Here is a 22,347-nt window from a genome sequence, read left to right as displayed (position 1 = left end):
ACTTTATGAGCCCCCTGACACCTAACTAGCTAACTAGCTAGGCATACGGGGGACAGCAGGGTGACAGCAAGACAAAGAATCTCACCAACACTGACCTTTCTGAATGAATCACTGTTTCAAATATAGACAGGCTGAAGCGATTGGAGTAAAGATATAGGTGATTTACGGCAAATGACCATTGAGGCTGAGGTTGATAAATTATTTCCTCTAAAGAGAAAAGTCTCTCACAGCGGCCGTCTACACTGACAAGTAGTGTGTTATTAAAGAAAACACGTTATGACTTCTGAGAACTGTCAGATTGTTGCATTCTCAAAAAGGCTTTCATATTTCCAAATTTCAAGAATGGAAAATCTACACTTCTCTAATTGTATATTCTTTGTATATCATAAATACACATTATGCATGTACAATATACAGTTTGTAATCTTTTCTTCAATCATTTTGATTATATTTCATGTAAATAAAACCTGGCTACATACTGTATTATTTAAAATTAAAACCATTTTACTTTATGGGTGGACAATATGGTAATATTCAACATTTTGGGAAATACGCATATTCTATTTTTCTATTTCTTGGCTGGAAGCAGAGTCTCCTCTGGTTGTCTGGCAACTGTTCCCAGCTAAGAAATAGTCGAGCACCTTACATCGGTAACACAGCAAAAAGTTGTTTTTACGCTACAAGAATTATTTAGAGTTTAAGAGGGGCTGGTATGTGGATTATGTTACCTTCGGACAGAGCCCAACTAGCTGTTTTATCCCAGTTTTAATTCTTTGTGCTAAGCTAAGTTAATCGGCTGCTGGCTGTGGACTTGAGATATGAGAGTGGTATCAATGTTCTCATCTAACTCTCCGCCAGAAAGCAAGTAAGTGTATTTCACACAATGGCGAACTAGTATCTTGCACTACAACAACGTGGATAGTTTTGGATATGTTCTCATCAATTAACAGCTTTATTTGATCGTTGAATCTCCCAAAACCTGGTGTATTCTTTTAAAATGTATGGTGTACCTATGTATTTCTGTCTCAGAGCAGCACAAAGACCAACCACAGTTAATGGGTTTCTTGCCCTACAACTGCCCCATATTGTACAATACAGACTTTCTCAATGTCAGCTTGTCAGTAGGTACTCTGAGGGCTTGACTCCACCGACTCCCCAGCACACACAGGTCCTGCCATCACATGACACCCACAAGCACACACACACATACTGTATATATACACGCCCCTGGCCCCTCAACCCCTTCCCTCTCTTTCAGTGGCCTCTGACATAGATTGCCACGGTGACATCAGTCAGCCCCGTTGGCATGGTGACCCTCCCATCACCTAGTCAGGTCACCTTGGCTCGGCCCAGCACCCTACTGGAAGTGTTTTGTGTGTGTGTGAGCATGCTTATCTGGCACTTCTCCAAACCCCCTGGCACTGTGCCACTGCCCACCCACTACTTGATGGTCCGTCTGTCTTCTTTCTCCATTTCTTCTCTTTCTACTCATACTCTTTTTCAGTCATCCCTTGCACTTTTTTTTCTTCCAAAGTCTAATTTGGCAATCCAAAAACTTACATTGGAGAAAGTATACATAAAATATTATGTAGTACAATGTATGCATACGTGTGAGTTTGTGTGTACGTGTGCTGGGAAAATGCATTGTGTTTGCATGTGGACTGGTTCTCAGTAAGGTTACATAATAATACAAAGGGCAGCCATCTGCTTCACCCTGGCCCTTGGGTTAGCAGCGAGGCCTAATCCACTATATTGTTTGTGTGTTTATGTGCATGCACGTGGGTGCGTGTGTGGGTGTGCACACACATGTGTGTGCCTAATCTGCCTGCATTTTCATAGCACTCAAGTGGGCAAGTTGGTAATCTCGCAGGGCCAGGCCAGAATGAGATTTAATCTTTGTAGATAAAGTCCCTCTCTTTTTTTCTCATGGGTTATCTATCCATCTATACTCTCTTTCCTTATTTTCCATATATTTCCTTAGACTTACTTTCCCAAAGTAAAATCATAGTCATACTTCCCTCTCACACTGCATATCTCCATCCCCATGGTCTAAAATCTTGCTTCATTACAGAGTGGACCTCACCAACATCACTATAAACTCTGATAGTACTGAAAGAATTACTTGATTGACGTAAAATTAATTCAACAAATTTTATAATTAATCATTTAATTTATCAAGCAAAAATGGCAAACATTTGTTGGTTCCAGCTTCCCAAATGTCAGAATTTGCTGATTTTCTCTGCTCTCATTATTGTAAATATGTTTTGGTTTTGGACTGTTGGTCAAACAAAACAAACAATATGAAGGTGCCACCTTGGGCTCTGGGAAATTGCAATGGCCATTGTTCACTATTTTCTGACATTTTATAGACCTAACGATTTATCACTAAATCAAAACAATACTTGACAGACAAACTGATAACAAAAAATAATGGTCAGTTGCTGCCCTTTAGTCTGATTTTCTCTGCATTTGTGTGAAATCGGCACCATTCCCTCATGGGCCTTTGATGACATAATATTCCCTTCAATTAGCCCCCTAGTGTAATGTGGCCTGGAGTTTCAAAGGCCCAGTGAAATGTACAGTGGATGAGTGAATGAGAAGCATCATCAAAGCCAAGAGCAACAGCCTCACCTATCTCTCTTCTAGAAGTCTTTCTATCTTTGTCTCTCTCTGTCTCTCTCTGATCACAGCTGAAAATGATGAACCCTGTATGCCGGATGGCAATATCAAGAAAATTTAGACAGAGACCAAAGAAGGGGAAATGAAAGTGTTTTGAGTAGAAAGATTGTCAGCACGCGTCTATATAATTACAAGTGGAGTCATATGACCAAACAGATATTCAGTATGTTAGTTATGATGGAGACCATATGTGACTATAATGGTGTCCACCTACGAGGGCAACCAGGTACAGAAGCAAACAGGTGCAGTAATGCAGACACAGGGTATACAAATAACTGGCACTCCCACTCTCCCACCAGCATGTGCTCCTGCAAAAAGCATATCAAAAACAGCATCTTCTTGCACTCAAGTATGGTGTGAATATATGTTTATGTGCAAGTGTGTTTGAGTGTGTGTTTGCATGGTTGGGTGAGGTTATAGGAGGGTGACTGAATACAAGCAGAGGGGGGGTCTGACTTCGGCATCACTTTCTTGATTGGAACCACTAACTGTGAGATGCTGACATGCTGTCTGAACTCACCGGGTGTGCCAGCACATGTGGCGTGCTTGCATGTGCTCCGTGTGTGTGTGTGTGTGTGTGTGTGTGTGTGTGTGTGTGTGTGTGTGTGTGTGTGTGTGTGTGTGTGTGTGTGTGACTATACTCAGCATCAGTAAAGTGGCTTTGTGAGAGATAATTTCTCCAGAGCACAAATGTATTTTCCTTATTGACTAACACATGAGCCAAGCTACAGGCAGCGTTTCTGCATGATACTGAGAGACCAGTTAGACAGCGCAAGCTCACACAGACGCGCGCACACAGTGACAGCATCATTCGCATGCACAGCCCACCAACAAAGCCATCTGTGTGGGCAACACTATGTGTGACATTTCTGACAGGTAGACAGGTTTGAAATGAACGCATACCCAACAACACACACACACATACAGACCTCCTCTCACTCTTTACATTACAACCTATACAAAAAGACTATGGGTCACTGATAAAAGCCTAATATTGCCTGTGAAAGAAAAGAAAGCATTAAAAGAAGCACAAGAAGTAGGCAGGCAGGAGGTGTTTGTGCTTACTGAACACACAACATTATGTGCATCCAGACTTTTCCACTTCAATATTAGGTAAGGCTGTAGAATACAGAAATTTAAAAAGGATTGTGGGAGATAACAATACTGATGAAAGGGAAGAAATGCATTTACAGTTTTATTGATTGTGTGCGAAGAATAGGATTAAGAGCCAAAGGCAGGAGAGAGGGGAGTAAAATAATCTTTCAGTCTTTTGAGGCATGAACCAAAAAAGAAATAAAGATTCAACGTCAGGGGAAAGGTAAAGCAAGGACACAAAAATAAAGATATTTAGAATGAGAGAGGGTTGGGATGAAGGGATGAAGATACTGTAGGTAAGAAAGTGATAGAAGGAAGGGGTCATTCCTGTACTCCATTTCATTAACTTAAGCGATAAGAGAAGATATCATAGAGAGAGCCAAGCTAGTGAGGGAGACATGTTCACCGGTGATCCCATTAGGCTGAGAAAGGGTAATACAAAGAGATGGAGGAAGAAAGAAATAGCAGGGTGACGCTGAAAGGCACAGGCAAAGTGGTGAGGGAGGTTGAGGACAGGACGGAAGAGTTGGACAGGCATAAAAAAGGAAGAGAGCATGAAAAAGAAGGAAGGGTGAGGGGAGCGAGGAAGAAGCTGATGGAAAAAGGAAAATGAGCGGTGCAGGAAAAAGCACCTCTGAAAAAGGATGAGCTCGGTAAAACCCATTAAAAGAACCTCAGCTCTTAGTTCAGTCTCACCCTGGCGCTGGGCTGAGGATGTGGATTTAACTCATATCACTACAGGCTTGGGGAATTTGGGGAACCCCTATTAAAGCAAGGCTACTAGTGATTTTAAGATTATGGGGATCATTTGCTATTTTTGATTGGAAATATGTGAGCAGTCAGGCAATTTAAAAGCTATTACATGTCCACATAAAATAATATCTTGTTGGCTAATGTGGCTTGGCTTAATTAACTTGTTTTTACTAACTGCCTGAACTAATATAAATGCAGACCATTATTTGTGTTATTATAATTGGACTAATCACTTGTCTAAATGATTAACATTTGAAGAACTTTGGAAGTTAAATATTGCTTCTGTCAGATAATGCAAACAGAAGATTTTCCTCAGTCAGCTATTGTCATGTGCCACTAGAGACTATTTTTGAGGTTTAGGGTTATAAAATTTAATAACAGCCTTGCAAAATGACAAAGGCTCATATATTATGAGAGAAATATATAAAAGCAAACATGGCTGTTTCAAGTAATATGGTGAATAGCCAATAGGAGGTTTTAAGGCACATTTAAACTTGCCCTGCAATGCACTGCACAGCTAAATGAAGCGATCCATCACCTAATGCTTTTGCTAATAGCCACATATTTGACTGTTTAAATAACTAGCTGTGCAAGTTAAAAATAAATAAAAGCTATTCTTTGGGAGTGTGCTACTGTATTATAGAACACACTTTATTTCAAATACAGTGGTGTGAAAAAGTGTTTGCCCCCTTCCTGATTTTTTTTTTTTATGTTTGTCACCCTTAAATGTTTCAGATCATCGAACAAATTTAAATATTAGTCAAAGATAACACAAGTAAACACAAAATGCAGTTTTTAAATGAAAGTTGTTATTATTAAGGGAAAACAAAAACCTACACGGCCCTGTGTGAAAAAGTGATTGCCCCACCTATTAAAACATAACTGTGGTTTATCACACCTGAGTTCAATTTCTCTAGCCACTCCCAGGCCTGATTACTGCCACACCTGTTCTCAATCAAGAAATCACTTAAATAGGACCTGCCTGACAAAGTGAAGTAGACCAAAAGATCTTCAAAAGCTAGACATCATGACGAGATCCAAAGAAATTCAGTAACAAATGAGAAAGAAAGTGAGATCTATCATTCTGGAAAAGGTTATAAAGCCATTTCTAAAGCTTTGGGACTCCAGCGAACCACAGTGAGAGCCATTATCCACAAATGGCGAAAACATGGAACAGTGGTGAACCTTCCCAGGAGTGGCCAGCTGACCAAAATTACCCAAAGAGCGCAGCAATGACTCATCCAAGAGGTCACAAAAGACCCCACAACAACATCCAAAGATCTGCAGGCCTCACTTGCCTCACTTGACTGGGCAAAAATGGCCTGCATGGCAGAGACAAAAACCACTGCTGAGCAAAAAGAACATTAAGGCTCGTCTCATTTTTGCCAGAAAACATCTTGATGGTCCCCAAGACTTTTGGGAAAATACTCTGTGGACTGATGAGACAAAAGTTGAACTTTTTGGAAGGTGTGGGTCCCATTACATCTGGAACTTGAACTTGGGTTCTGCAGCATGACAATGATCCAAAACACACCAGCAAGTCCACCTCTGAATGGCTGAAGAAGAACAAAAAGAAGACTTTGGAGTGGCCTAGTCAAAGTCCTGACCTGAATCCTATTGAGATGCCGTGGCATGACCTTAAAAAGGAAGTTCATGCTCGAAAACCCTCCAATGTGGCTGAATTACAACAATTCTGCAAAGATGAGTGGGACAAAATTCCTCCACAGCGCTGTAAAAGACTCATTGCAAGTTATTGCAAACGCTTGATTGCAGTTGTTGCTGCTAAGGGTGGCCCAACCAGTTATTAGGTGGCAATCACTATTTCACACAGGGCCATGTAGGTTTGGATTTAGTTTTCCCATAATAATAACAACCTTCATTTAAAAACTGCATTTTGTGTTTACTTGTGTTATCTTTGACTAATATTTAAATTTGTTGGATGATCTGAAACATTTAAGTGTGACAAACATGCAAAAAAATAAGAAATCAGGAAGGGGGAAAACTTTTTCACACCACTGTAGACTCACTAAAAACATGCAAAACCTAACACATATAAAGAGACAAGAGCATGTGAAAGGTTACTATATGGTATTGTGTGAAAGACAACAAAGTGAAACAAATGACGTTACTTATCCATGCAGTCACAATATTATCAAGCCATTAACCTGGAGACAGACATTCCAGGACAGAGAAGAGAAGTCGGCTCCTACTGTAGGTCCAGTTATTATGGCATCTATTTCAGATGGAACATGTCTGCTGGTTTCTTCTCAGCAGTGCTCTGCTCATCTTCTCATCACTGATAAGGTTACTGATAACCTGAAGGGGACAGCATTTTGAAGGGGAGAACCTGATGAAGGTTAAGCTCCTCCAACCCCTCTGCTTAAATCACTGTCATTAGCTCCACAGGCACCTCCACTCTGGCCCCATCACCTCTGGCCCTCAGAGATTAATTACACACAGACTAACACTGATACACATGTGCATATACGCACTCGCAGACATTTGAAAAAACGTGTGGTATGTCCATATTCATATGTAATGTATTCTCTCTCTGAAGTCTGCTACTAAAGTCATTATGCATGTGTGTTTTGGGGACAGCATTTTGAAGGGGAGAACCTGAATGTGAGGGTAATTAGGAAACAGCATTACAGCCAAAACAGCTTCATCTAGTTTATCAGATCCCTAGCACTGACTAATGTGGCCTTAATTAACCCTGCATAGGAAGCATCTGCATTCGTATACAATGGTGCAAGAGGGGGTATGTGAGTGAATTTTCAAAGGGCTGCAAAGTGGCCTTGGGTGCAATGCAACCTCTGTGTTTGAGGTTAGACCGAATAGTCACTGTACACACTGACATCCAAGCTAATACAAACCCCTCCTTTTCCATAGTTAAAATACATTTAAAACACATTCAAACATTAAAAACACAAGCTGCCTAGAAGCTGTACTGAAGAGTACCATTCGTTTGCCCGAAGGGAGATCAGTAATCACTTTATGCAGGACTGCTTATTTTTGGCTGGACAGATACAGGACCCTTCTCCCCCTCTCCTCCAACCACTCTTAGCCTCTCCGTAAGACATCAGAGACCGCCATGTGTGTGAGGCACATGTAAAGGCAAGGGCCACATAGGGCAGAGAGCCTGTGTGAACCAGGTCTGATGTGAGTCCTGGGACTCGCTAAATGAATCACTCCATAGTCTGGACACATCCCGGGGCCCCAGCAGAGGGTCTCTGTGAGTTCTCGGTATTCATCTCTCATCTCTATGCCCTCATATATGGGACTTCTCATACTTGACATAGAAACTGCTATAGTATAATTCACTGGGAACAAGTGCACTTCATTAAAGAACTCTTCAAAAGGGGACAAGGGCGGGATGGAGGGTCTTTTCCTAAAGTCAAACAAGACAAGGGGGGTATATTAACTACCTCTCCTGGAGTGGGAGAATTAAAGACTTGAGGAATCAGGTGGTTTTCAAAGTTCAACTCTCCTTTCATTGCATTAGTTTGATATATAGTCTACAGCATATGTTTTAGAAAAAGAGGCGACTGTGTGTTTTGTGTGTCCATGCGTAGCTCGGCCTATTTATAGTGTGTTTAGGGCAGAGAAAATGTGTCTTTTAATTAAAAAGTCTGCTTGATTTAGTGTTGTGCTCAAGGAGAGACAGAGAGAGAAAGAGAGAAAGAGAGAAAGAAAGAAAGAAAGAAAGAAGGAAGGAATGATATAAGAAGAGAGGAGGCCCAGAGTAAGGCTAATGCACACCCAGCCAATAAGCACGACTCTCTGGCTTAGTGAGTCTAATCTAGCTTGGACTCGTCATCACCTGGGTTGGTAAATTCTGGAATAACAAATCATTTTGCCAACTCAAATCACGTCTGTCTGCAGGTGTGTATAAATGTATTTCTGTGTGTGTCTGTCTCTTGTCTTGCTGTATTTGTCAGTGCTGAGAGAGAGAGATCAAAAAGTGATGATACTCACTCAAGGATATGCGAAAATACAGAGCTGGGAACCCATGTACACACGCACACAGAAAGACAAACACACACACTGAGCTCCTCCAGGTAAAGGTTTGAATATTTCATAAAGTCTCATTAAGGAGTGAATATAAGAGGTTGAAGTATAATGACACTGGCAAAGACAGAGTAATAAATTCAGGTCTCATGTAAGCCTAATCAGCCAAAGACGTACAGACACAATCACAAGCTTAGGGGCATTAGAAACATGAGCCAAAAACACCAAATGCTCCCCATTTCCAGCTCAGAACATGAGGCATCTCCTGAGTCCAACTAAACATTTAAAGAAGGTCTTTATTTTTCCTCGTAAAAACACAAGCATCCCTTAAGGTTTCCCATTAGGAGGAATGGAGTAGTGGGCTGCACGTATCTATTCGATTTATTTCAGTTTACCTTATTTCAGACCAAGGACTATAGTATAGCAAAAATGAAACATGAAAACATGAAAACAACAACCATCATGTAAAAGACACATCATACATAATACAAATAAAACAAAATCACCTAAAATTTTGATAATCAATGAATCGTTTAAGAGGTTTATCAAGCAAATCTCAATACTCTAATGTGAGGATCTGCTGCTTTTATTTGAATCATATCATTGTAAACTGAATATCTTGGTCTTTTGAGCTGTTGGTCGCACAAAACAAGATTTTTAATAGACATCACCTTGGGCTCTAAGAAATTGTGATTGGCATTTTTATATTTTTTTTATATTTTATGGACTTAATATGTTGAAGGAAAAAAATATTGACAGATTAACTGATAATGAAAATAATTATTAGTTGCAGCACACACACACACTTTTTACTTATATCAATTTCCACTTACGATTGCCATCTTCCCCTTTGGTTTGGCTAAATGAAGTATGATGATGCATTCTGCTCAAATCAATCTTTACAAGCAATTACCAGTTCAGGGCGATAAAGCCAACATAGGATATGCTTCTTCCATTAGACATACTATGACATTTAAATTAGTCAATTTACACACATACTCACAAAAGGGTTATGTGTGAGATTTGCTATTTTTAATGCTACTAATGTTTTTCTTTCTTTCCATCATAGTGGGAAAGATGTGAGATAGAAGAACAAAAGGGGGAGGGGGCATTTACATTCATACTTGCTTGTGTATCTGTGTGAATGTTTGTGTGAAACTGAATAAGTGTTCATGCATACTGCATGTGTCATGCCCTTTGCGTGTCTGCAGATTGGCAGGTATATACTGCAAGGGAGTATATGTAAAGGTTTAATTGAATTCCGTCTGCTATTGTGCAGGCCCACAACACTCTGGCTTATCCACTGAACTGCTGCCAGTGAGATCTCATCCTGCATGAAATGAGCCCAACCTGAGCAGAATGGCAGTACGAGGCCTGGAGGCTGCAGGGAATACCTCGATTAGGCATGAAGCGAGAAAACGAGGGAGCAAGGGGAAGAGGGGTAATGGATACAGAAATAGAAAAGAGGGAGTAGGGTTTGGTGTGTCTATTAAGGTAACCACAATAAACAATTTCTGGGATTAGATGCATAGAAAGGAAAGTAGTACGGCTGTTATATCAGGTTATTTTGTTACATAAGGAATAGCAGCCAATATGGCATTCTTCGTTGTGCTATCAAAACAGTCTTTACACAGTATTCTATTGAAATGTTCTGTAATAAATTCAAATAAATTATTTATTTAAAGGCAGGAAGTCAGTTTCATCAACTACTGAATGAGTGAGTGTCATGCCAAAAACACTTGCTTGAGTGAGGTGGTCTGTATGCTGTGATCTAAATGTTTCCCACAGGCACCATCACCATATTTTCTTTAGAGAAGCATTCAAAAATGTTTTATTATGGGCCTACTTTAAAAATAAACCCAGAAGAAGCTGCTACTGTATGTCCAACAAAGCAAACAGGTGGAGAGTGCATTAGACAAAGAGAAAAGTAACTGCCATAATGATCATAATAATACACTCACATGAGTCACCCTGTGAAGCACACACAGGGCTGCATATGTTGTCAGTTTTTCTAAAACCCACACAGGCTTGTGTACGCAGAGACACTGACATAGACAAATGGACATGGACACTGTTGGCTCACATTCATGCTCTCCTTATACAAATCATAATACAAAATAGCACTGAGGACAGCAGCTGACCAACCAAAATAACAACTTACTCTAGCAGAGCCCCACTCATGCCCTCAGCATGTGAAACAGCACATGAAAATGTGCCTCTGTGTTGCTATGGCTACTGATTCTTCACATCAAAGCACTGAGACTATAAAAACACATACATGTGCAAGTCACTGCATCAGCTACATCAATAGTAAAAGTTTTCTATATACAGACTGTATGAAACACTTTGCAAAGTGCCCGCACTGACAGGTAAACTCTTGTGAGGTTAAGCAGAGGACAATATTGATGACTAGAGGAACACGATTCCTAAATGTCCGAAAGGCATGGGGAAGTGTGTGTGTGTGTGTGTGTGTCCCCTCAGGCTCCATACTGTGAGCAATTCTTCATGCTGTGGCTGCGTTAACTCCAGTGATGACGTCAGAGCTCTGCTGCAGTCACGGGGAGAGCTGGGATTCCTTTAGAAACTAAAAATCATTCACTCTACTGCTGCACAGCACATTCCTATGTCTGTCTGTGTCGGTCTCTGTGTGTGCATGCCTGTGTGGTTGTGTGTGCTGGATTTGAATGATAATAGAGGCACTGACCCTGAGAGATGCTTTACTGCTGTGACTCTTTTCTCACTCAGAAACTGTCTCCTTTTGCCCCCCCCCGTTCATCCGCGTCCCATGAGTTACAGCTCTTAGGCGCTGTATCGGCACAGAGCCCTTAAAACAGGAGCACACAGTGCACACTAAAACACTAGCACTCAGACAAGCATACACACACACACACACTGCAAAACACAGCAGCAACATCAACAGCCACCTCAGAAATAAGCAGCTTTTAGTGATGAATAAAAAAAAAAGTCAACCATCTGGGATAAAGAGATAAAACCATCCCGTATTTCATCGCTCTTTCCCTTAATCACTCTATCAACTGTTCCATTAGTCAGGAAAGATTACAAAAAAGAGAGCAAGACATAAGAAAAGACACCAAGACAGAAAAAAACTGACCAAAAAAGCAAATAAAGTATTCAAGAAGGAAAAAAGTAAGAAAGATATTTGAAAGATATCAAATATGCTTTTGACACCTGAAAAAGACTTTTTTGTGTTGTGTTGTGGTGAGTGCTCTCACCGGGCGGTAAAAGGCCATAAGGTCATTTGACTGATGGCTTATTCCTTCTGACCATTACAGCTTCTGTCATCACAGCAGTATGGAATTGGATTTACTGACTTAAGATTTTTAGCCTATTGAAGAGCAAACTTATCCTTATTCATTACAAAATAAATATGAGTTTCAGATTGTAGAGATTCTAAACCTACGAATGATAGAAGGATTGAAGTAAGATTTTTGGTCAGGTCACATGAGAGCATACAGAACTTGTAGTAAAGTGGAAATAATTTGGTGATGCATAATACTTTATGAATCCAGCACCTGATCTTTAGATCTTTATAGAGCCACTCTGAGTATACTGCAGCCTCATATTAAAAGGGGTTACATCACAATACAGAGAGAAAGCTGAATGCTTGTTGGTGAACCGTTAGCCAATAGAAATAGGTCAAAATCCAAATGGGAGAGCGTGCTGGCTGTATTAAAAGATTTATGCTGAAATACTCTCACAAACCAGTTCAGAACTACAAGGCCAGAGATCTGGAGAAAAGTAGCACAGGCTGAACCTACAGTTCAGGCCAGATGGGGGAATAACACAAAGACTCATACCAGACTCACTCCCTCAAGTATGACATCTTCCTGTGATCTGATTTCATCCTAATACATAGTCATGACAGAGGATTTGACCTGGCAGCAGACTCAAAGCACTGACCTATTCTCTGATGAAGTGGCAATACAGGAAAAGCAAACAGAAAAAACTGTTTGTCTTGGCTGGACCACTGATGCAGTAACACCTGTGATCCAGGTGGTTTTTCTGTAAACTGGCAACAACGTTCCCCAGCGTCATCAGAATGGCAAACTGAACCTGCCCTCCTTCCTCTCACCATGAATAACAGACTCCTTGATGTTCCCAGCTGAGATAAAATAAGTTGAGCTGGCTAACATAGTACTAATTCTCTTTAGTCTGGCCAAGTGTCAGAAGTCAGTGCCACAGAGACAAGCAGCCAGCGCAGGTTGTTGGTTTGTGACCAGTCATGCTCATCTAACCTAATCTCATTGAGGGCTGTCTGCTGTACTTCACATGCCAAGCCACATCTCAGGTGTTTCAGGCATGGGCGACATTGTGCTTCATAGCCTAAAGTGCCGACAACAGAGCGAGTGGCAGTGAAAACTCTGAATGCATCACAATTACCCTGCCCCTGCCATCTGGGATGCACTGCACACAGTAAATGAGCGCACATTTTCATTCATGTACTTTCTTGGAAAACAGTCCAGGGGGAGTTGCCAGCAGGTCTGCTGAAGCAAAGGCACTGTTTCATGTAAATAAAAGTCATTCATTCACTGTATTCACACTGGAAATTAAATAATACTTCGGTAAGTAAAACTAATTCTATATTATATGTATGTATGTATGTATGTATATATATATATAGTAAATTTAAGTATGTTCTATACTTTGATACTAAACATTAAAAATTAAAATCATTAAACATTAAAAATTAAAAATCAACTGCACTTGATTTACATTGTATTTATTAAAACTGGTTTATTGCTTTATGTGAATTAATATTCAATTTAAAAACAGTTTAAACAGGAACAGTCACAAAATGCTATCAATTACCAAGTGTTTTAAATATACCAACAGACATATCTTACAGGTAATATTAGTCAATGTGGCAGTTTAACTACTAAAATGAATAAGACATAACACTTTTTTGGACAGAATGAAAAAAAATCTCTATTCACCATATTGTAAACTTTATTATTTAAATGTATCTAAGGCAGGCCTATGACAAATGCTGCTGTGTGAATTCTATAAGTGTGCTCCAGCAGTTAGAAAACTGTACCAAAGTCAAGGTCACTGGCCCACCCATCTATTTGTTAATGAATAAGGTACAGCAGGGCAGACAGCAATGGGGGGATGAGCACAGAGCTTCCCCCCTGATCTGAGGACAGCCTGCCAAGGCTAGCTGAGCTGACAGCAACTAAAGCCGAGGCTCCCCACATGTGCTAATCTCCCAGATTTAAATGGGAACACAGCACACAGTGCAGTGCACAGAGCAGAGCAAGCCTGTCTGATCCATGACCGTATGTCTGAGCACACGCACAAGCACATGGCCTGCACAAGCATACACATGAAGTGCACATGTGAAAACACAGTCACACATTCATTCACATACTCATTTCCACAGACACATGTAAATAAATAATGATGAAGACAAACTTGCACGCATGAGAAGCGACAGAGGATGATGTTAACTTCAGATTGCAGCCACTTAAAGAGCGAGAGAGGGAGAGAAATGAGAGCATCGGAGAGAGAGAATGAGAGTAAGAAAGAGGAGAGAGAAAGAGAGAGTGAGAGCATTCCTCTTTCTTTCTTCATGAGAGCAGACTGGGAACCAGCAAGAAGCAGGGAAACCATGACAACCAGACAACCAACCTTGGCAACCAACCCAGCGTTCTCACAGTCAGAGCCAGGCAGGCGGCTCAGCAAGGGTTAATCTGAGCTGGGTGAGTGAGGAGAGAGAGAGAGAGAGAGAGAGAGAGAGAGAGAAACAGGCTGATTAAGCCTACTGCTGTGTGCACAGACATTTAATATACTGTACGTCTTAAACGCCCCATGTTGACAAAGACCAAAAAGACGTGGCAGCTGACTTAGTGACCAGCTGAAAGGCTGACTGGAAGCATCAAAAGTGCACAAAGACTGGGGCTGGTACAGAAAAGCAATCAAAACACACATATTTTATTGAAGCAACAGTGTGAAGTCATATATAAATGTAACAATTTGGAGCACCTATGAAAAGGGAAATGGTGTGTTTCTGCTTGCATTCTCTCTGCTGCGCTGGAAAACTAGCACAATGAAATTCTAAATTGCATGAGACAATAACACATTACACGAAACACAGCAGCCGAGCAGGGCTGTGGACCTCAGCAATAGAGAGAACGAGATGGACAGAGTGAAGGGAAAAGATTGTGTTTGTATGAGCAAAGATGTGTGTGTAGTGTTTCTTGGTATAAATGAGGGAAAATGGACCCTTGAACCTAACCTGATTCTCCACACTATATAACATGGCAGAGAAACACTGGCAGGGGATGCATGGAGTTAGGATCAAATCCAAATAGGATGCGATGGGGCCTGTCCAAGAAATACAAACATAAATACACACTCATTCATGATCGCCCACAGAGACTGTTCCAGCAATCCTTTACTTATTCACTGACCTCCCATTTAAAGATTGAGTCCTTTTCTCATCTGGGGGTCAGCAATAGAGAGATGAAAATCAGGGAGGAGGGGAGCATAATGAAGAGAATGATCAATACTTTGCCTTAATTAATAACCTCCACTGCAGTCAGAACGTTCAAGACCGCTTCATGCTGTCTCGGTTCAACTTTTGTTTTTTCTTTTCTTCTCCTCCTTCTCCTTGCCTTCATCCTTCTCTTGCCTCCCCCCACAGTTCTCCACCTCTTTCCTCATCATTAATCTCTGAAAATCGTTGGCTACATACATTCCTCCCAATCGATGCAATTCCACCGAGGTCTTGTCTGATTTACCACATGGCTGAGTCCCTGCATGAATCTTGACTGGCCAGGGGAAGAGGGACACTGAGGGAGAGAGATGGAGTGAGGTGGATGAGAGGAGAGGAGCACTAAATGACAGAGACCATCGTCATTATATAACCTCAGTCAAAGTCACAGACAGTGAAAAGACAGCAGGCTATGTCCTGGTTCGATTTACTTAAGACATAGTTTCTGTGTGTGCATGTATTGTCCAGATATGGCCGTAACACTGATGCAACAGTGCTCCCACACACATGCATACACATTAGAAGGTATATACTCATAAAAGCTCACAAATAGACAACATATGTATCGGCTGAGGCACAGACACACTCGCACATACACTCCCACCATTTAGGATACATTTCAGGGCTGAGGGAGCAAACAGCTGAGACCATGCAGGCTTGGCTTCCTACTCCACAGCTCTGATCCAGCTTGCTAACACAGGGTGCTACCCAGCTGGGAGCAACATAGCACAGCCATTGGTTCAGGGCTTCTCTGACTTGATTCCCTGAACAGGCCCACTAAAACATGGCTCTATCATTGCAGCCTTTCATTTATTTCCCTCACTCACCAATTTTAGGTCAAAGATGCCAACTTTTTCTGAGTAATCTTGTGAACACAGGGGAGATAGACACCTGTGTTTGAGCTCAACACAGGTATCAAGATTATTTTAACGGCACAGAAGCTACAGGTCAGCGAGACTTCAAGCACCTGCACCGCTCACAAGAAAGACACACGTAGATGCACACAGATGCATTTAGGTTCTCTGGATTTGCAAAGTGGTTTTTCATTGACAGCATCGACTGAGCATTCCCTCCTCACTTGTCATCATCAGGAATATCATGTGCTGTGAAACAGTATGGATCTCTTCCACCAGACAGGAAATCTTTGGGAGTGCCCATTGATCTGAATCAACCACCCCCTGGCTCACCAGCTATCAATCAACGTCGAATTAACGGTTTTACGTTACCACACAATGCACCAGACTCCCAGAACAGTCTAGTTAATATGTGCATGTGTTATGAAAAGAAAGACAGAGACATTCACTCCCTCATACATAGACACACAAAGACAACCAAACCCACAGTAAGAGCTACAAACTGGCCAGCCCTTTTCTGACATGGAGACAACAGAAACAGCTGGATGTCGGCTTAAATGGCTTGTAAGCCCGGTGAACCCAGAACAAGAACTCTCCAGCAGATAGAGAGAAACAGAGAGAGCTACACAGAGAAAGATAGAGCAAGACACAACATCACAGGCAGCGTTTTGTCAGATGAACAGTCAATATGAAAGTCCCTGTAGCACAGATGATTTCACTCTCTAAACGTCAATCAAAGAATCAAGGAGCCTACAAATCAACCTCCAACTCTTAGCCTGTCAATATCCAAGTCTTGCAAAAAAACAGGGACTTACGCTGGATTAACAGGCAGTGTTTTCCAGACAATAGGCCTCTATTTCACTAATCAACAGCCTTCAGGAACAAAGTAAAAGCAAAGCAAAGCACGGCAGTGTTTTCTGACTCATTAGTGGAACAGAGCGGTGATTCAGCCCATCTTAAGTCATTGCTCTGGCAAAAACACAAATCCACAATCTTCAGCTTTATCAAACAAAGCATTAAGATTCTGAAATACAAGAAGGCTGTTACTCTAAACCCTACTGTGATGGAGACATTCGAAGGGAGTTCTAAATTTGAATAAATGTTACCTCAGTTGTCAAGCTACCATAGCATTGTGACATCGATTAGAGAGAGAGACTAGTATAGACCATTCTACAACTTAACAGATGACACATGGGTCTAATTCAGTGTTTGATGAAGTTGATTAGCAGTTTTACAGTGTGAGTTATGAGGAAACTGCTAAGACTCAGCTGTTGACACATTCACACACAGATACCCTGTACAGTACAGGACATACCAACAATCTCACAGACACAAAGCCCCTGGCTAGGTTCCACCATTCAATCACAGTAACTCTGTCTTTGGCTTGAAAATGGCCTCCATGCTTCTGTGGGTTTAGCTTCAATCAGTAGCCAGCCATGCAGACACTCCATATCTATAGACCCAATCAGGCCCCAATGCACACCTGACAAAAAAGGAATCGTGCCCATGATTTGCAGAAACCAGAGAGAAAGCAATAAAACTACAGGAAAACAAGTGAAGAGAGACATGGGTCATATCAAAGACTGACAGACAAGTCTGGTGTACACTGAGCAAATAGTTTCTGAATCTGTTCTGATTTGAAAAAAACTGTAAAAAGATTCATCCTACTGTTTATACTGTGCATGTGACATTGTAGCAGAACTGTACATGTAACCTGAACTATGCATTTCAATTTCTACAGTAAGTTGCTAAGCTAGAGTGGGCCAGCCCATACTACCTTTGGGCCATGCGAGTGCATGAGTGAGAGCCAAGGAGACTTTGGCTGTGTAGGGGATTAGATCAGGAAGCCAAAGCAGAATCACTGTGGTGGCCGTGTGTGTGTGTGTGTGTTTGTGTGTCAGGACAAGGCCTAATCACTTAATGAACACGGAACAGCCCCACTCCTCTGAGCAGGACAGCCAGATCAACCAGAGGCCTTCCGCGTTCTCCCTCTCTAATAATACCAGCCAATCGCAGCCTGGGAAAGCTCATGGGGGATTTAGCCCACTGGACGGTCCCAGCTTCCACTCATGATCGAGCCCGGCCCATTGGGCGCTTACAGTTGCCAGGCCAACCCTTTCCGTGGGGCCTGGGAAAAAGATCTGACAGATTAACTAATGGTTAATGGGCGAATGGGATATTATGCACTGTCATTAATCTAAAATAAGTTTGGCAAGGACTAGCTACACAGACACCAGTAATCAAATGATTTTTCTAACACAGAACACACACATGCACACACACACACACACACACACACACACACACACATAATGCTGGGCCCTGTTATTGCTGCACATTTGAAACATGAAAGTGTTATTGGAAAAACCAGGCCAAACCATTTAAAATGAATACATATCTTCTCCCAATCCAATTGAAAGCCAAAATAGTTTAAACATGCAAGGGCCAAGTTGCTTTGAAACAAGACATGATCCATGCTGACCTGTAGCTTTCTGCATTTCCATGGGTCTGACATCTGAGGCTGGCAAGAAAAATGCATCCAAATGTGCCTCAACACTCACACATCCTGGGCCGTGGATGATCTCAGAGACAACATATTATTAAACGTCTGAACCCAGCAGACCACAGTGCCAGCTCTATACCACCATAAACAGCCATGATTAGACACTCCCGGGAGCTATCTGAAAGAAAACCGAGTCTGGCTGTGAGTGAGAGATCCTCCTGTAAACACAAATGATTAAATATGAGTAGCAGGAGAAAGGGAGACTAGCCAAAGTGTTTTTAATGCTGTATTTGTTATTAATTTGTTATGAAAGAACCAACTGGAACATAGCCTGCAACATTAATTTCCATTGCTAGATCATACTACAGTCATCACACTGCAGATATAGTAGATGTCTTGCATTGCAGGTAGGACAACACTGACTACGGATGCAACAATTTAAATTTAATGAGGGATTTGTATATGTATTTAAAATGTCCTGTACTGTCAAAAGGGGCGTCAGGTATGAAGGCACACAGACACCCACCGACACCATGGGAAGGCAAAGAGGAAAACTGCATTAATGAACACTGGGGACTAGCCAGGTGAATGAAGTGACCAGGAGAATATTTCAAGAAAGCATACTGTCTGCGAGAACACACAAACATTTACACACACACACACACACACACACACACACACACACACACACACACACGGCTGCTCAGCATGACCAGCTGGACCGGGTAGGGGAAGTAACGCCTCTTGTAGCCGTTTTAGACAACAGATGGGAGGAAAATCTCTCAGCAGAGAGGAGAGGAAAAGTCTCTGACTCTCTCTCTCTCTGTCTCTCTCTTTAGGGGTGGTGAGCTTACAGAGCATGCTGCATCACTCCTGCCATCTCTGCCTACACAGGGCTGTGCCTGCTTCTCCTTTCACATGGCTCCACTGGCTGCATGTAGTTGACCGCGGTGGATTCTGACTGTACAGTCACCAATGCTGACAACAACAGAGCTGAACCGCTGTACAGTACTCAGACACACACAAACCATACCAACATACAGGCATCACCTAAAATGGCATGAAATATTAGAGAATGAAGTCTTCTTTTACCATTAATTGTACATGTGCTATGCAACTTTAACAAACTGCAGTGTCATTGCTGACTAGGAAGCCCAGTTACATCCCCTGACTGGGATATATGAATATAGATCAGTATAGCTCTTATTTTCCAGCTCTGTGAGCAGCTCATGGTGTAATCTGTCAAGGTGGGACCCTCTACTCCATATCGGAGGAAACCCACGTATTGCAGTCAGAGCCTATAGGAGAAACGCCTGCCTTCTTGCCTGCCTGCCTGCCTGCTTGCCTGCGGACTAAGAATAGATCAATGTATCAGGCAAATCGGGATTAACGGTGTTGTGCTCCAATCAGAGGACACACGCACACACACAAAACAGGAGTCAGGACACAAAAAGTTCATTTTCATAGCCCAGCACACTGTCATCGGGTTTGGTGTTGGACGGTTTCCACGTTGCTCTGCTCCTGGATACACACACACACACACCCAGTCCAACGCCGACGGACAACCAACAAACCAATGTAAAGCAATCTAAATCCCCACTCGTCCTACTGTGTGAACAATGATTATGTCAGGTCATTGGAGAAATAACAACCGCTGATATTCCCTACAAGGCTTGGCAGGTGTTTGTAACTAAGCGCTTAGTTATTTATCACCTGCAGACACCCAGCCGGCCAAAATTCAACTCGCTGTGGAGCGCTCCGTAAATAAATTGTGCAATTAAAGGGGATGCAGTGAGCAAGCTGTCCCAACTAACCTGTCTGTCCTTTCCCAAGTGTCTTCTCCAAACGGTAAGGTCCCACGTAATTGGTATGTTGGGCGCCGCTGTTGTCTTTACCGGACGATGACATGTCGAATCTGTGCGAAAATTTGACACTTTACAATAAAGCGCAGACAATTAAACACTCCTCGCTGGAGGTCCAAGGCGCTGTGTCTTTTCTTTTACTCCAGAGCCTCTTCTCCTCCTCTCGCTCTTTCTCTGTCGCTTTCTGGCTCTTTTTCCCTACCTCACTCGCTTTTTGAGGAGGTGAGGTTCTCTCTTTCTCTCCTCTTTTCTCCTATCGCTGCAGACGAACCGCAAGTGCCTTGAATATCATTGTAGGTGGAAGCTGCGATGCCGCTGTGCGTCTGTGGGAGGTGCTGCAGAGCCGTAAGGGATGATTGACAGCGGATCCGGCCAACCAGAGAGCCGAATACGTTGCCGCCCTGTTTCTTGTTGCTGGCGCATCTTTGCTTTTCCCAGAAAAGTTGCAGGTTGAAATCAAGAGTTTAAATCCACAAACTCAGTTTACTTTTAACATAATTATTTTAGAGCAAAATGGAGTACGCAATAACACATTCTAGAGCATAAAGTGTTTGACTGGATCTTCCTGGGGAAAATAACACCAATTAAGGACTTTTTGAAAACACTAATTTTTTTTTTTCACAGTTTTTAACCAGTTCGAGTTCAATCAGTATCAAGAAGTTGACACCTTTTTTTAAATATCCCCTCCAGATGAGTTGTAAGACATAAAAATACTCTTCCTTGAATTATGGCTGATGTGTTTTTTGCATAAAAAAGTTCAGTTACCTTGTTTAAAATTCTTTAAATGACATCTACTCCTTCTCACTCATTAGAAAATTCAGAATCTATGAATGTGCATATATTGTTATTTTCAAAAGTTCAACTGCTGAACACAAGGCGTCTCCTGCTTGACTGAAAAGTCCATTCTCAGTGTGTGTGCACTGCAGGTTTCAAGTTTCAAGTTCAAGTTTTTTGCATTTTGGATCGTCATTGGCTTCCAAACTAGTTGTGATGTCACAAAATCATCTCGTATGCACAAAGAAACTTTCCCTCTTCAGCAGATGAATGTGAAAACAGCCTTGTATTATTAAACTCTGCACACACATCATTCTGCACAATGAAGGATCAAATATGATGTCTATCTGATATTGCTGTGGCTAGATTCAAGGAAGCGATCCCATCTGCATTTAATTCAAAGTTATGTCTCAATTTAACAGAGGACTCCTATGCAAATCGCAGCCCCTCCCAAATTGCCCATCTAGTTGACAGTGCTGCAGGCTCACTGCGAGCGACACTTGATTCTATCGCTCCTCTAAAAAAAAAGATAATAAAACATAGAAGGTTAGCTCCATGGTATAACCCCCAAATCCGCAAATTAAAGCAAACATCACGAAAACTTGAAAGGAAATGGCGTTCCAACAACCTGGAAAAATCTTGTTCAGTCTGGCAAGATAGTCTTAAAACATACAGGAAGGCTCTCCGTAATGCCACAGGAGCTTACTACTCATCATTAATAGAGGAAAATAAAAACAACCCCAGGTTTCTTTTCAGCACTGTAGCCAGGCTGACAGAGAGTCATATTTCTATTGAACCATGTATTCCTATAGCGCTCAGTAGTAACAACTTTATGAGTTTCTTCAATAATACAATTTTAACTATTAGAGAAAAAATTTAACAAGTCCTGTATTCAACCAGTACTGACTTATCTTCAAACACAGGAACCTTGGGGGAAAAAAATGTAAAACCTGATATATATTTTGGCTGCTTTGCTCCTATCGACCTTCTTCAACTAACTTCGACGACTAATTCATCTAAGCCATCAACCTGTCTCTTAGACGCCATTCCAACTAGGATGCTTAAAGACATTTTACCCTTAGTTAGCACCTCTTTACTGGATATGATCAATCTGTCTTTATTAACAGGCTATGTACCACAATCCTTTAAAGTAGCTGTAATTAAACCGCTTCTTAAAAAGCCCACTCTTGATCCAGGGGTTTTAGCCAACTATAAACCTATATCTAACCTTCCCTTTCTCTCTAAGATCCTTGAGAAAGCAGTCGCCAATCAGTTGTGTGACTTTCTAAATAACAATAGTTTATT

The 22,347-nt window shown here is 41.6% G+C and overlaps 1 protein-coding gene across 8 annotated transcripts in view; it reads right to left on the bottom strand.

Moving 5' to 3' along the window:
- Positions 1-20,583, bottom strand: part of LOC122874798 (serine/threonine-protein kinase BRSK2) — a 168,475-nt gene extending 147,892 nt beyond the window's left edge. For 5 of the 8 annotated variants that reach the window (XM_044193159.1, XM_044193164.1, XM_044193162.1 and 2 more), the window contains exon 1: positions 20,221-20,580. In XM_044193159.1, coding sequence (XP_044049094.1) covers positions 20,221-20,314 — 94 coding nt within the window. In that variant the 5' untranslated portion in view covers positions 20,315-20,580. Of the gene's footprint in view, positions 1-20,220 lie in introns of all 8 variants that reach the window. The other 3 variants (XM_044193157.1, XM_044193158.1, XM_044193156.1) reach the window with 2 other exon arrangements.
- Between the last annotated feature and the right edge of the window lie 1,764 nt (positions 20,584-22,347).

This window comes from Siniperca chuatsi, linkage group LG4, assembly GCF_020085105.1.
Source record: "Siniperca chuatsi isolate FFG_IHB_CAS linkage group LG4, ASM2008510v1, whole genome shotgun sequence".
NCBI classification, from domain to species: Eukaryota; Metazoa; Chordata; class Actinopteri; order Centrarchiformes; family Sinipercidae; genus Siniperca; species Siniperca chuatsi.
This window is presented reverse-complemented; position numbering and strand designations above follow the sequence as displayed.